This window comes from Paramisgurnus dabryanus, chromosome 5, assembly GCF_030506205.2.
Source record: "Paramisgurnus dabryanus chromosome 5, PD_genome_1.1, whole genome shotgun sequence".
Lineage (NCBI taxonomy): Eukaryota > Metazoa > Chordata > Actinopteri > Cypriniformes > Cobitidae > Paramisgurnus > Paramisgurnus dabryanus.
This window is the reverse complement of record NC_133341.1, coordinates 14,715,338-14,730,560: the sequence shown is the minus strand read 5'-3', so window position 1 is coordinate 14,730,560 and position 15,223 is coordinate 14,715,338. Positions and strand designations below refer to the sequence as shown.

General features: G+C 37.2%; 1 protein-coding gene and 1 long non-coding RNA gene across 5 annotated transcripts in view; both read left to right on the top strand.

Moving 5' to 3' along the window:
- The first annotated feature begins 43 nt into the window (after positions 1–43).
- klhl13 (kelch-like family member 13) overlaps positions 44–15,223 on the top strand; it is a 78,182-nt gene continuing 63,002 nt past the window's right edge. Inside the window, exons 1-2 of one of the 4 annotated variants that reach the window (XM_065293565.2) lie at positions 44–192; positions 13,313–13,389. In XM_065293565.2, the coding sequence (XP_065149637.1) occupies positions 13,337–13,389 (53 nt within the window). In that variant the 5' untranslated portion in view covers positions 44–192; positions 13,313–13,336. Of the gene's footprint in view, positions 193–13,312; positions 13,402–15,223 lie in introns of all 4 variants that reach the window. The other 3 variants (XM_065293564.2, XM_065293568.2, XM_065293567.2) reach the window with 3 other exon arrangements.
- LOC135748784 (uncharacterized) lies at positions 7,749–9,929 on the top strand. Its single transcript, XR_010532203.2, has 4 exons — positions 7,749–8,212; positions 8,344–8,412; positions 8,510–8,621; positions 9,405–9,929. It is a non-coding gene; the product is annotated as an uncharacterized lncRNA (long non-coding RNA).

The following is a 15,223-nucleotide window of genomic DNA, read 5'->3' as shown; positions in this document are numbered from 1 at the left end:
TTTTGGTAACGGAAGTTTTGAGTGTCGGGATTTGATTGACGTAAAAGTCAACCATTCAGAAGCGCGAATGGCGTAGATTCCCTTGAGGATACAGCCAATGGAAAAACAAGAGAGGAGGGGCTTAGTGAGGTCCATGAGCAGAGTGGATTTGGGGGTTTAAGAAGAAAACAAGGGTAAATTCCAGAGGTTGTGGTAAGTAAAAATGCCTTTTAAAAGTTTATTGGTTGGGTATAATATTTGTCAAACTGACATATCACTATCACATACGTAAAGACAGATATAAATCAGTACGAAAAGTAGCTTGTTGTGAGCTTAAGCTAAATGTAGCAGCAGAAGCAGAGCTCCGAATGGGGAGCCATGCTTCAGGTTTTGTCCTTTTCTTCAACAGACAGCTTCGCTTTTTAAGACCGGACAAAACCTGAAGTATTGCTCCTCAATCGCAGCTTTGCTTCTATTACTACACTGCTTTTAAAGTGGTTGTATGGCATGCTTTGCGTGTGGTTAGTTTGCCAGTTCCTTCATGAACATGAGTAGACATTGTCGCCAAGTGTCTCTTCTACAACCTCAAACTCTTTGGCACAACTAACAATGAAACTACAAACCCCCTAATAATAAAACGAGGCACTATTAATACATGAGATACTTTATATGTAATTTCCCTTTTCTATTTGCTTTACGCTGGGTGTAAGTTGCGTACAGGGTGCTATGCTTATTGTTTGTGTTTTGGCTTCTTTCTTCTAACACTCACTTTATTTTTTTCTACTTTTGTTGAACATTAAAAATATTGCCAAAGGTGGATCTAAATATCAAATCCACTTTCTTTTAAAGAGAGTTGTACTTTATTAACTGTAGTGGTGGTTATTTTTGCATATTTATGAGTTTTGCTGTCTAACATTAATTACTTTATGGATTGGGAGTATTTTATATCAGATTGACAGCCAGAAGGAATCAGGTCATTTTAACAAGACAAGTCCTATGTTAAACACTCCACTATGGCTTTGGATAATAACTAAAAGTAAAATCCGGATACTCAGTGCATCTACTCCAGCTGTCAAAGCGTGAAAAGAGATAAGCCCAATTATTAAGAGCATGATTCCAGGCAGCTGGGGACTGAAAGGGCCACCATGTGCTCATATGCCATGACAACAGTAACTTAACACTTGATGGCTAAAAACAAGCCCTTCTTACAGAGACCTCTGACTATGCTTATTTCGGTGGACATCCTGTATTGTTCATTGTGCTGGCTGCTTCATTTAATACTTTTTGTTTTAGCTGGAAAGAAGCACATGGTTTGACATGACTAAAAGCACTTCTTTATTTTTTAACAGTCTATCAGTGAAATAGAGGCACAAAAAGCCTAAGTCTGAGTCTTGTGATTACAGTTCCACATTTCTTGATAGAAGAGAAGCACTTTTCTTTATTCCATTATTATTATTAAGATATAGGAGTGGAAACAGCAATAAACATTCCTCCTATGATCTTTTCTTTTGATCTTCTGAAGTTTACTTTTTTCTTTTTTTCTTTTCAAGGATAATATCTTTGATACCTAGCTGTATTGTTCCCCATAAAGATGATATCATAATCAAGCCTGCAACTTCAGAGGATTTTACAAGTTATACTTACAGTACTTCTCTTATTATTTTCCCAAGAAATAGGCTTTAGTGTTTCATTTGGAAGTAAAGGATTTGTAGACAAACTACAGATATCTGAACTACGTGAAGTGATGAAGAGCAGAGCTGAACTAGTTTATGTCAGACATTTTGGTTTCTGGTAGGCTGTGGTTTTGGGCTGTGGTTTAGCACGTGTAGAAATGTGTTTATGACTAATACCAATACCACACGCAGAGCTTTATTTTTCTCATTGTTCTGCCAAAGAATGACACATTTGGTGGTGTAAATGTGTAAAGTGCATTACAAGATAATGCAACCAAAAATTTTCTCCAGTTTTGAAACTTGTATGACATAAGGTTGTATGCTTAGTTATTGAAATGGTTTAATTGTGTGATTTACAAATTACTTTAATTACATTAAATGACAGTTTTCAAGTAATTAAGATGTAAAAATTGCTTAGAATTGACAAGGGGTTTAAATCGGACAGTTCATTATGATGCGATTAGTGTTGTCAAAAATACCGATATTTCAAAACATATCGGTACTGAAAATTAAAATCTATTCTAATACTCGTGTCCCGCGGAACCGATACTTTGAGACGAGCTGCGCATTGTTTTTTCTGCGAACACCAGCTGCGTGTTCTCGCTCTCACTTTTTCTTTCAAACGATGCACACACACACGCACACAGTGCACATGAATGCAGTGCACCGCCTCCTCTCTTCGTCTCTCGTTCGCTTCCCAAATTGTTGTTGAAATGCATGTTGTCCCTTTTTTTTTTGTCCAGTTTTCTGTAATGATCCAAGTAAATACAATCCCTTGACAGTTGTCAGACTTAGGAAATTCAGACAGCATTTTAGCTGACAAGAAAATACTTTGACTGTGGTGAAAACAAGTAAATTAACCCAGATACTGTTGTGCTTTAAGTTTACAAAAACATGTCATTTATTAACGCTCTTGTCGTTCATGTCGAGGTTTATTTTCATATTTGCACTATAATCTGTTTATTATATAAATGTTAATGTATTAACGAACAAAAAGCAATAGATTTGTTTAAGTTACTTGTTTATCTTTTAACTGTTTATGCTAGATAATGTTAAGTTACAACTTTTGATTTTAATAAGTAAATGTATTAAAAAAATTTGAAATTAACATTACATTAATCAGTGCTTAAGAGTATAATTCATTGTTAATCATTTTACCATATGGACCATTATCATTAACTAGATGGTAAATTAGTTTATTTGTAAGGCCTGAAGAAAAACAAAAATATGTCCTAAAGTGTTATAGCCCTGTTTATGTTATAGCATCAGACAGAAGCTGAAGGAGAAAAAATCTGCAATGACCCTGTAGTCATGAAAAATGTGAAAATGAAAAAATTCCTGCCTTGTTATATTTGTCTTATAAAAAAAAGTTTAAGGCCTTAATGCAGATTTTCCCTCCCATTACCGAAAACGGCATTGAATACTGAAAATTTCCAGGTATAGTACCGAAGTTAGAAATTCTAGTACCGTGACAACACTAGAGCAATGCAATATTTGCAGGTACAAAAAACCCCTGATGCAATCACGGTTCAATTTATTTAGCAATATTTTTATATTACATGCCTTTTAATTAAAATGGCACAATATCTGTCCCAATTGGAACTTACAACAACAAACTAACAAAAAATACACTTTTTTTAAATAAATAAAAATGAATGGAGGCAAAATTTCACATAAAATCAAGCTTTTGATAGCAACAGTCAAAGTCTTTCAGTATTTTGTGCCAAAATGTGCAATAGTGACAATCACTGAAAAATAGAAATTCAATTAAAAAAGAAATTAATAAAAAACAGCTGTTAAACTTAAGCATTTGATTTGTCACACAACTTCAGATCTAACAGTCAAACAAGTGCTGCATTGGTCTCTTTTGAGAGATTTTTCTGAAATAACTCAACTGATCATGTTCAGGAGAGAGGACACTGCGTATTGGATGGACAATATCACCTGCAGTGCTAAACACACGCTTGTCTTCTGTCTCTTTTGCTGTGGTTTTCCCTGCTACAGCTGCTTTATTGACATCTGGTCTCTGTTTAATGGTCTGGCTAGTGGCTAAACTGAACTCTGAAACAAATACGTAGTCGAAAATAACGGAGATGTTAGTTTTCTAAAGACAAGGGGAGACAGCGATCATGGATCATCGCTATGTGAAGGGAGGTTTGGCAGCCGATCTGTAGTTAACATTGACCACGTTTACATGTACACCAATAATGCGATTATTTCCAATAATCAGAGTAAGGACTTAATCACAGTAAGATGTTAACAAGACTGGAACTAACCTCTTCACTCTTGTTTACATGCAGTATTTGTTTATTGATTATTCGCTAATGATTGTGCTTATTATTCACACATAGCCCAATGAAGAGCACAAATGATGAACAGGCATATATTGGTGTCCACTGTTTTAATTTACTTGCGTTAAAGGAAAAACATGTTCTTATGGACATATTTCTTAATTCGTGGCAGTGATGAAAACAGAAATATTATGACAGTAATTAATAATGTAACTGCTTTGTATTCTGCTGTCGCGTTATTTTGAGCTGTGTCTGGATGAAGGCAGACTGCTGCGTCCCTATGTTTAAAGGATTACTCCAATCCTTTAAAGTCATGATAATTTAGTCACCCCCATGTCATCCAAAATGTTGATTTTAAACAGTTTACAGTTTAAATGCAGTTTCAACACAGATTCAAAGGGCTCTAAATGATCCCAAATGAGTCATAAGGGTCTTATCTAGCAAAACGATTATCATTTTCAGCAAGAAAAATAAAAAATATGTACTTTTAAATCACAACTTCTCGTCTTGCACTAGCAGTGTAACCTCACAACCTCACATGCGTCATCACGTCAAAAGGTCATTTAAAATGGTCCGCAAATGTGCGTTTCACATATGTAACGTGTGACTTTTCAATGTGCTTACACGATTACGTGAGGTTGCGCTGGCGCGTCACACGGCTGGTGCTAGACGAGAAGTTTAAAAGTGCATTTTTTTTCTTGCCAAAAATGACAATTGTTTTGCTACATAAGACCCTCATGCCTCGTGTGGGATTGTTTAGAGCCCTTTGAAGCTGCATTGAAACTGTAAACTGTTGGGGTCCAATAAAGTCTATTAAACTTACATAGATCCTGCAATGTTTTTCTCAAAAAACTATTTTTTTTCTTGACTGAACAAAGAAAGACATCAACATTTTGGAGTAAATTATCTGCAATTTTTTAAGAAAGTGAAGTAATCCTTTAAGGTGCGTGCTAGTGTTGCACGATACATTGATACTTCAAAAGTCTAATGCATCTTATGCATGCCCACTGCAACTCCGAAATTCACCAGGATGCGCTCTCTTGCCTTCAAGCTTTGTTCATACTCCCGCTTTGGTCCGCAACGTGAGCCTTCGCTGATCGCACGCGCATCATGAAGAGATGCGATAGGCAGTAGCGCTTATTTATATGCTTCTTATACTGTTGTCATTTTTTTTCAGTTTGTTTCCCTAAACCGTATCTCCGCTATTTTAAGTTGAGTATTCGACATGTACTCAATGATTTTTTTTAAACTCCTCAAAAAGAATGGAGTAATTAGTAAATGGCTAATTCAACATCTCTGAAAATGCAACTTTCATAAATAACGTTAATAATTTGCAAGCTGCTAAAATAAAGCATACAAACCATCAGCTTAAATGATCTATAGGCTATATGATTATAATCAGAGCATGTGCATGTTTGTCAGTGATTTCTTTATATTATGTTATTATATTAAAGCATTTAAAGACCATAGACCTATGCAAAGGAGGTGTATTTCATTTGTGAAATGCCTTGTAAGAAATTATGGACTCCAATATACACTCTAAAAAAACAAACGGTGCTATATAGCACCAAAACAATTGCTTTGGATCGTAACGATAGAAGAACCATTTTAGTGCCATATAGCACCGGTGAAGAACCAGTGAAGCACCAGTGAAGCACCAGTGTAGAACCATATAGGGGCCATATAGCACCACATATGGTTCTACATAGCACTATATGGTTCCACACAGGTGCTTCACTGGTGCTTCACTGGTGCTTCACTGGTTCTTCACCGGTGCTATATGGCACTAAAAATGGTTCTTCTATCGTTACGATCCAAAGCAACTGTTTTGGTGCTATATAGCACCGTTTGTTTTTTAGAGTGTAAAGTTAACCCTAAATAAATCAGACATTGAAGTACAGGAAAAATTAGCCTATATTAATCCATATATCACAGCTTAGGCTCATTATGTCGTATTAATTATGGTAATGTTATGGTTAAGTGAATGTTAGCAGTTATCACTATAACCACTGCATGTAGAGATGTTTTTCATATTTTCTTGAAATGTTTAATATATCTGCTGTTCATATGTTCATTTATAAGTGTGTTATATAATTAGAATGTTGTCCGGGTTTTAAAATAAAGCACAGCAATGAGTGTTTCTCCCTTTTCAGGAAAAGTATTGGAACCGCGTTTCTTGTCTTGATATCGGTACCGAAACAATATATTTGTTACCGTGGCAACACTAGTGTGTGCCAAAAACACACGCACACTACAGTTAGGGCACACTCACACTATCCAAACCAAACCGCGCTCGGGCACGTTTGACCCCCAAAGCCTGGTTTGTTTGACTAGTGTGATCGCTCTGTACCGCGCCCGGGCCCGGATTGGTTAATCGCGCCGCGGCCGGGTTGCAGAGGTGGGCCGGAGCGCGGTTCACTTGGGCTCTGGCGCGGAAGGCTGTGGTGTGAGCGCAATCGCACCTGAGCGCGATTCCAAAGGTGAATATGTCAGTTGCGCGACCACTCACCTTCATCTGCCTCCGTAAAAACCTTTTGATGCGAGCAGCGCGGTTACGTGCATGTCCGAGCTGCACACGTGACAAATCAACTAACCAATATGATGACATGTGAGAGGGCTGTCTGTAAGCGCGCACCAAACGACTCCAAATAAAAACACAGACTTATCATTACGGTGGGCTCCAGTGTTTAGAGAGAGCTTTACTATCTGCTTTTTTCAAAACAATCGCATCTTAAAGGAATAGTTTACCCTTTTGCCATATTAAACTATGTTGTTACCTCAACCTAGATGAATTAATACATACCTATCTTTTTTCAATGCGTGTACTGTACAGCGTGTTGTGAATGTGTTAGCATTTAGCCTAGCCCCATTCATTCCTATGGTACCAAACAGGGAAGCCACCAAACACTTCCGTGTTTTCCCTATTTAAAGACTGTTATATGAGGAGTTATACCAGTAAGTATGGTGCCACAAAATAAAACTTTTTTTTGGTACCATAGGAATGAATGGGGCTAGGCTAAATGCTAACACATTCACAACACGCTGTACAGTGCACGCATTGAAAAAAGATAGGTATGTGTATTAATTTGTCTAGGTTGAGGTAATAACATAGTTTAATATGGCAAAAGGGTAGACTATTCCTTTAATGACGAAAGCGCGCCCGTACTCGGATCGATAAAAGTACAGTGTGAGTGCGTGCATCTGGGGGTGTAGGGAGGGGTGACAATCGCGCTGGGGCATGGTTTGGTTTGGATAATGTGAGTGTGCCCTTAGTGTGATATAAATGCGATTAAAGTGTTTACATATTCGCAAACTGCCATTAAAAATGGCGTACACCACCTGTTTTAATCTGATTATGCTTGCTGTGATTTTGAGCTTAATCGTAATATTTTTATCAAAGAATTGTATTTACATGAGGTAAAGTACAATTGCAACATTGCCAAAATCTTTTTATAATCGCATTATGACGGTGCATGTAAACGTGGTCAATGTATACATTCATTTTACACAGAAGTGTTAGCTCAGTGTAGTTTTTGCTACACGTTAGCTATGAATTAACTTAGGTAGTTTACTGTTATATATTTAGCTTGTTATCAGAAATAAACTACTTTAAAAGCACTACTGTTATTGATTCTTTGTGGAAGTTTACCAGAAATTACCTCTGTTCCACGAAAGCCGTTTGTTTTTATTGTTACTGCCGTCTCTAATCTACTAGGTAAGATACTAAATTTGGAAAATTAAGTTTAATATTGTTCAGGTTGTTTAGCAAAGCTAATCCTTGTTAGATCTTGACCTCTGTCTGTTGCTAAAGGCTCGTACAGACTACATGACTTTAAAACGTTGGTCCGAACTGTGCGGTTCACACTACATGACTTGCTCTCTGTGAAATCAGGAGTGTTCACGTTGTTGATCAGTTCACACCACACGACATAACGTGACTGCCCCACAACAGGAGGTAACGCACTACACGAGTTGAGAACAACTCTATCACCCGGCGATTCTATCTTGTCCACAAACCACGTTTTGTCACGAAAAATCACGCGATAAAACAAACCGGAAATGACGCGAAACAACACGCGCACCAGTAAACCCACAGAAGAAGAATCAAGACGACGCGCAAAACTTTTGTTTGTATATATAGACTTCAGACAGAAATTCGTGCTGCAAACCGTTTGCGCGATGCAAAGCCGCAAAAGAAAAAAATGAAGAGATGTGTGTGGAGAGGTGGATCAACACCACACGAGGACAGCAGGGATTTAAGAGTTGGAGGTGAATACAGCTTGTTTATATAGGAAATATAGCTGCATGCTTATGTTTGGCTATGATCACATTTAAAATATCAACGTGTTGTCTACTGTGTTTAAAAGCTGTGTTTCTTGATTTAATTATCGTTCAAATAGAATAGGACAGGCTTCGCAAAGCATGACTTGGAGAGCGTTTGTCTTTGACCCTGCGATTCTATGCAACAGGTTTGTGTGATTTCATTTCAAACGAATATGAACTGAATGTTGTCATTACGTTTTTTTTCTGTCTGGGTATGTTTTTGAACTTTTTGGTGTCATGCAGGTGACACGTTCAAGTCCCTCAGGTTCAAGTCCAGGATGGGGGACCAGCACCATCCCACAAATAGTTTTGGATAGCTGTTCTGTACCAGGTTATAAAGGACGATTTCTTGAAGGTAGGGTTATTACAAAATATAAAGCTATCTATCTATCTATCTATCTATCTATATATATCTACTACTTCATTTAAAAAAAGAACACCCATAACATTGTGGACATCAGCAGTTGACTGTCTTTGATAAAAGTATTTTAGTAAAAACTATTATTAGAAACAGGGATATAGTTCCGAAAAGCACAAGTAATATTTATTTTTATGTCTATACATACCTGTATACATTAATTTCATAATTTTATCTGAGCTTACACTATGTGTATATTAAAGTATTTTGTGTATAAACATGAATTATGTTAACACAGCAATAAATATAAAATTACTTCCAAACCTTATATTGTAATATTTGTTATTCTACATGTTGTTTAGTCCCTAGTTTATCTTTATACTTATTTATATGGATTAAGTAAGAAGGGGTCTCATTTATAAAGCATGCGTATGCACAAAACAGTTCTGGAAACATGCGTACGCCAGTTACCACACAAATGTTGTGATCTTTAAAAAAAAAAACTTAATGGGAGAATAGGCTTGCATGGTGGGATCAGAAGATAATTAATGTACGCACACTTGCAGAAAGGGAACATTGCTTTGTCTGTATTTTTTGGCGTATGCCATTTTTGGCTTTTGTGCATACATAGACTTTTAGTAAGGATCCTACACACAGTTTTATAAATGAGACCCAAGGTGTTTGTTCTACATATAACTATGCAAATAAATCCATTGGAAACTGTAGTCTTGAATATATAATAATTTAATCAGTGACATTTGGTGTGTCCTATTGTTTTAGACACCATCAACGGAAGGAGAGTGGCATAGCCGTGGACTTCGAAAGGAAGTGGCAGTTTCCACATTGCTTTGGGGTACTTGCTACCACTCCAGCTGTAGCAGACTGCTGACCAAAACATGATTGATGGGCAATGGAAGAATCGTGGGACGGGTGCTTTTCAACCGATGAACACCACCTCACATCGCAATTGTATGGCAACAGCAAAAGTGCAACGCAATCTGATGCGGGACTACTTTGTCTCACCAGCGTGTAGTGTTTATTGGCAAGTTCAACACATTTTAAAAGGAACTGATGTAGAGTTATCCCTGCAAACAGCAGATTAAAGCCAGTTATTGTCAGTTTAGGACATTCGTTTTCTTGTGTGTTCTAAAGTCCTGTATTTGTAAAGAACACAATGTGGTTCACTTTTTCATTGTTTTAAGTATTTTGTTTATTGTTGTGTTATTACTCAATTAATTTCAATTGCATACAAATCAAAAGGTGCAGGAATGTAACAAATAAAGGCAATCTGCATGTTGCAATTAAGTGCCTTATACTAACTTTATTTCTTGATCCACACTCATTATTCACAGAACATTAACAATGTTTCTATACTACGGCGCTAAACATCAACATATCTGATCATGCTAAAAATTTATGGGGATTGTGATGATAAGCTCTGGGCATTTTTACTCAATGTGGATTAATCTAACAGCCAATCACACACAATTATATTACGATATTTATATATCACCCAGCCCTTAAAAGTAGGGTGACCATACGTGCCATTCTTCCCGGACACATCCCGTCCAGGATTTCGGTGCGTCTTCCGGAAGTCGTATTTGTTGATCGCATACGCCATTCAGTTAAAAACATAAGATATACAATCGTAGTTTCATTCTTACCTTAAAATGTAATGGTTGCTTTTCTGTAATAATAATAATAATCCTCTATGACGTATGCTGTCAACAAATACGACTTCCGAAAGACGAACACAAAATCCTGGAGGGGATGCGTCCGGGAAGAATGGCACGTATGGTCACCCTATTAAAAGGGCTCTACATAGGGATTTTTGTAATGTTTAATTGTGTTAATGTGGTGCACTGCACGTGTTCTAACAATGTATATTTTGTCTGTCCACATAATATACATTCAAATGTACTAGATTGTTTTCAAGTTGCACAAACAACAATGCAAGGCTATAAAGCACTATTCATATTGGCGTTTTTTGTAAAATATGACAGTGTGTTTTATACTTTTATACTTTGTTGCATTAAATGTATTACTTTCGATAGACCATTTATTTCATGAAACAGCACTGGGAAATTCAATCTAAACCCTTCAACAAGTTTAATCACCTTATTGATAAATGTAATACATAGTAAAGTCAATAGTTTGTAAACAAAAACACATCGGGACCGGACCGCACATGTCATGCATGATATATGCATAGGGTAGGTTGTTCAGGTGACAACATTGATCCGCTTCTGTCAGTCTCCTGGGCGTTGTATAGCATCACCATTATGCTTCTTTTGAGATGTGATAAGAGAACTGGGTCTTCAATATTCCTCAATTCCAAAGCCATGGTTCCCAAATGAAGTTAATGTATCCCTAGTTGTTTGTGAGTCCACTTGTGCAACAGTAAAGTCTAAAATCAATAAATAAATGCAATGTTTCCAATTAATATTTACCTCCACACTTTATTTTATTTGTCTATTCAAACTAAATATGATAATTTATTCCGCGGTTTACAAGCTCTTTCGACTGGTACAAAAGGCAGATTGTAATGTAACTGAATATCCTCTAATACACAATATATAACAATAAACAGAATTACAGTAAAAATAATTATACACTTTATAATGTTTTATAGACATATCCCAAAAATAGGATTACGCTAGCTTCTATAATATGCATGTATATGGAAATATGACCAATTAATTTACATTTTACCCTATAACATTTAGATAATGTAATAATAACATTTGCTCACCTGGCTGTTTTACACCGTTTGCTATTTCTCTCCACCGTTTCTTTTTCTCAGCGCAGTTGTGGTATATGTGAAACGTCATACAGACATTTATGACTGAGTTCAATGTTTTCTTGGTGACATGCTGCTCTTCCGTGTGACGACGTCAACCCCTCGTCGGATTGGCTGTAGCTCGTGACATCATAGGAGGTCGAGTCGCGCGACAGCTCCAGATATCTAACAAGCTAGATATTTTTCTGGTGTCGGCGACGCGTCTGCGAGCCGTCTGCGAGCGTCTTTGATGCGTTGTTGGCTCTTTCATACCAACAGATTGGCGAACGTCGATCGCCCGCTAATCCCCCGCGATTTGCACCCGATCACACCCCGACCTGTCGGCGAGCGAACGATTTGCAAATCGGGCTTAAATCTGGCTTAAAATCATGTAGTGTGAACTAAGCATAAGACACAGTGGTTGCCAAGGCAATGAGGAAAAATTCTACAAGCCATTGAAGTGATGAAATTCTTTCCATGGTGAGGCTCAGGGTGCGGCGCTTTCGTGGTCTTATGCCCCTGTGCCCTGTTGCCTGGAAATGGAATGGGTAACTGCTTGTGGTTACTCTGAAGGCTTTAAGCGAATCAGGACCACACACTTAAAGCTTGTTCACCGTCACCAGCTTTCAATGGAAGAAAGATTATGTTTCACAATATTATTGAAATCCTGTTAGACTTTTGCTGCAGTTAATATATTTAAGAGCTAAAAATGAGCAGCAGGTGTGTATACTGATGCTTAAATGCCATTGTCCAAACCCAGCTTACACTGGGTATACCAGCACAAAAATAGCATGGACCTTCATAAAAATATATTCAAAATAAATCTTGACATTTTTTACAATTCTACATGTCAAGTGTATACTAAAAGCTGGGCTAATATTGAACAGAACACTGTTGAGTTATAAATAAATTCGATCTTCAGAATTACTTGAAATTTACAGCCAAGTGTGTTTCGTTTTTTTTTTAAGTATGCAGGGCAGTGACTCTCCAGGACTGGAGCTGCTGTTTAGTATAGTCTTCTTGCTAGGCTTAAGTTTGGGACAAGGGCTGAGAAATGAACACCTAAATATTAATAAAAATGCCATTGCATATTCTGCTGCAATTACTCACAGATAGCGAGAGATAGTAAAGGCGATGGAAGAGGGACAACAAACCTGATTTATTCCCTTAAAAAGGAGAGGAATGGATAAAACTCTTCAATTAAATGTGTTTCTGCATGATTATTCTGTCAAAGATTTTGGCACGATCAGTACTATAGTACTACTTTAAGTGTCTATAAGTGGGCACTGTAATAAGTATTTTTGTTTCTGATGGCCTATAAAAACTATTTGTTTTTTATGTGTTCTCCTTACACTGTTCTTTCAACAAAATATGATAAATAGTTTAGCTGTTTTAACCTCCTAAGACCTGAGCTTTGGTTTGGCTTGCATTTTAGATTTCTTGCAGCTATTTGGTGTTAGGAAGAAGAACCAATAAATATAATAACCAAATATTTTTCTTTGAACATGAAGCAGTAATCGTCCACGTTTGTGTACAACAGGTTACACAGAATTACACAGTATTATAGTGAAAAAAAATGTGATGTCCACAGATGTGGACACACCAGGTCATAGGAAGTTAAACAACACATTTTTATGTGAAATTTTAAATTCTTGTCATCAAAATGTTCAGTTCAAGTGGTTGACAGCTTTAAATGCATATATTAACTAGAAAACATTGCAGTTTGCTACATGCAAAAATTTGTATGTGTTTATAATATATGCACTAAAGACTGAAGTCGTTCTTGTAATTTCATCCAATCCATACTTGAATTAGCCAGATAGATAATTAGCACTAATAAACTAGGTATCTAACTTCTTTAGTTAGTATCCATATCTCATGTTGTTGTTGTTGTTCTGATATTTTGCAGGTGTTCTGGGGTTTGTGCCTGGGCATGGACCACCCTGTGCATAGAGGAGACACCATGTCCATCGGAGTACACGACAGGTACTGTGCAATGTATGTCCTTTTTTTACTTTTACACACACATTATACCACACACATTCTCTATATGTCCTCCCTCTGCTGAGACCCTTGTGCTCTCATTTACATCCCACCTATCTGGATTCACTGTTCATGGTACATCTGTATCTGTGGTTAACATGTTGCTCACACATGCGCTGAGGTGTTTCTCGGTTCTCAGATCTTTCACACACTCCACCGGTCTCATGGAAGAAATGTGAAAAATGGAAGAAAGGCCCCATAACGTGTTGTTTATTTTATAATTTCTTTAGTTTGTAGATAAAATGTCTTGATGGATAGGGGTGGGCGATAAACCGGTAGATATGATAACGGTTACGTGCCCCCGTCAATCATCACATTTTTGGGAGTGAGTCTTGTTCCGTACATATATGAAGCGAACATTTAGGAGATTCACTCCCACATTTAAGAGACTTAGGAGTCCAACTTAGGAGAAGATGTCTCAATGCCAATATTGCAACATAAACCATTTTGTTGTTTTTTGGTTTTGTTGTTATTAGTGTTAATGCGCTCAACATCTTTGGTCAGGGTTTTTTCTGAGTAGGATCAAATATTATGTTCACACAAACTTTTTTAATTAATTAACACGCATCACTCAGTCAGCCAGGTATACACAGATTGATACTTGCATCTTTATACTTGTTTAATTCACAGTTACACCTGCTTGCAATTTATTTTCCTGTCTAGTGAAGTTTCCGAGGGTTGCCATTAATGCTTGAAAATAGACACCTCACAGTTTCTTAGACACGAGGTGATGCAGTAACCCTCCTCTGAGTAGCTTTTACACACAGATGACAGAAGTGTGTGCCGCTGTAGGCAGACGTGCGCATAAGATTCACATTATCTGCTCTCTACAGTCAGGCCTGATTATCTCCCGTCTGTGATGTCTAAATCTCAGCAGAAATACAGCATGAGCTCTGATCACAATAAATACTAAACAGTCAATTAAACAACAACACTCCATTGCAGCGAGCGCAGCGGAAGCACGACGACTGATGGATTTTCTCCATTGCGAACAAATAAAAGGATAAACAAATAGAAATGTGAATTCCACAAAAATCACCAGAGCCGACCTACTGCCTGCTACAATGTTACGCACACCGGTGTCTTATGTCTTCATGGCAAGTTGGCGCTTAACAGCCGTGTGTGTGGGTATGTGGATTTGTGTTCTCAAATGATGACTCAGACCCTTGAGATCATCAGACTAAGACCCTGTCATCTGGTGTGTAGGACAGTATTAACGCAGCTATATCTGTTTTCTGTTGAGAAATAATTTTTATGAAACTTTTCTTAAAATGAAGCTTGTTAGGTTTTAACTGGAAAAACTCGGTTTTATGCGTTGTTGCTGTTATGCATCTGGGCAGAACTTTACTTCCTGTCTATGCTTGTTTAAAGGATTAGTCCATTTTCTTAAAAGAAAAATCCAGATAATTTACTCACCACCATGTCATCCAAAATGTTGATGTCTTTCTTTGTTCAGTCGAGAAGAAATTATGATTTTTGAGGAAAACATTGCAGGATTTTTCTTATTTTAATGGACTTTAATAGAGCCCAACATTTAATACTTAACTCAACACTTAATGTTTTTTTCAACGGAGTTTCAAAGGACTATAAACAATCTAAAACAAGGCATAAGGATCTTATCTAGCAAAACGATTGTCATTTTTGACAATAAAAATAACAAATATCCACTTTTAAACCACAACTTCTCGTCATGTAGATCCGGTCGTGATGCGCCAGCTGACCCCACGCAATACGTCATGACATCAAGAGGTCACAGAGGATGAACGCGAAACTCCGC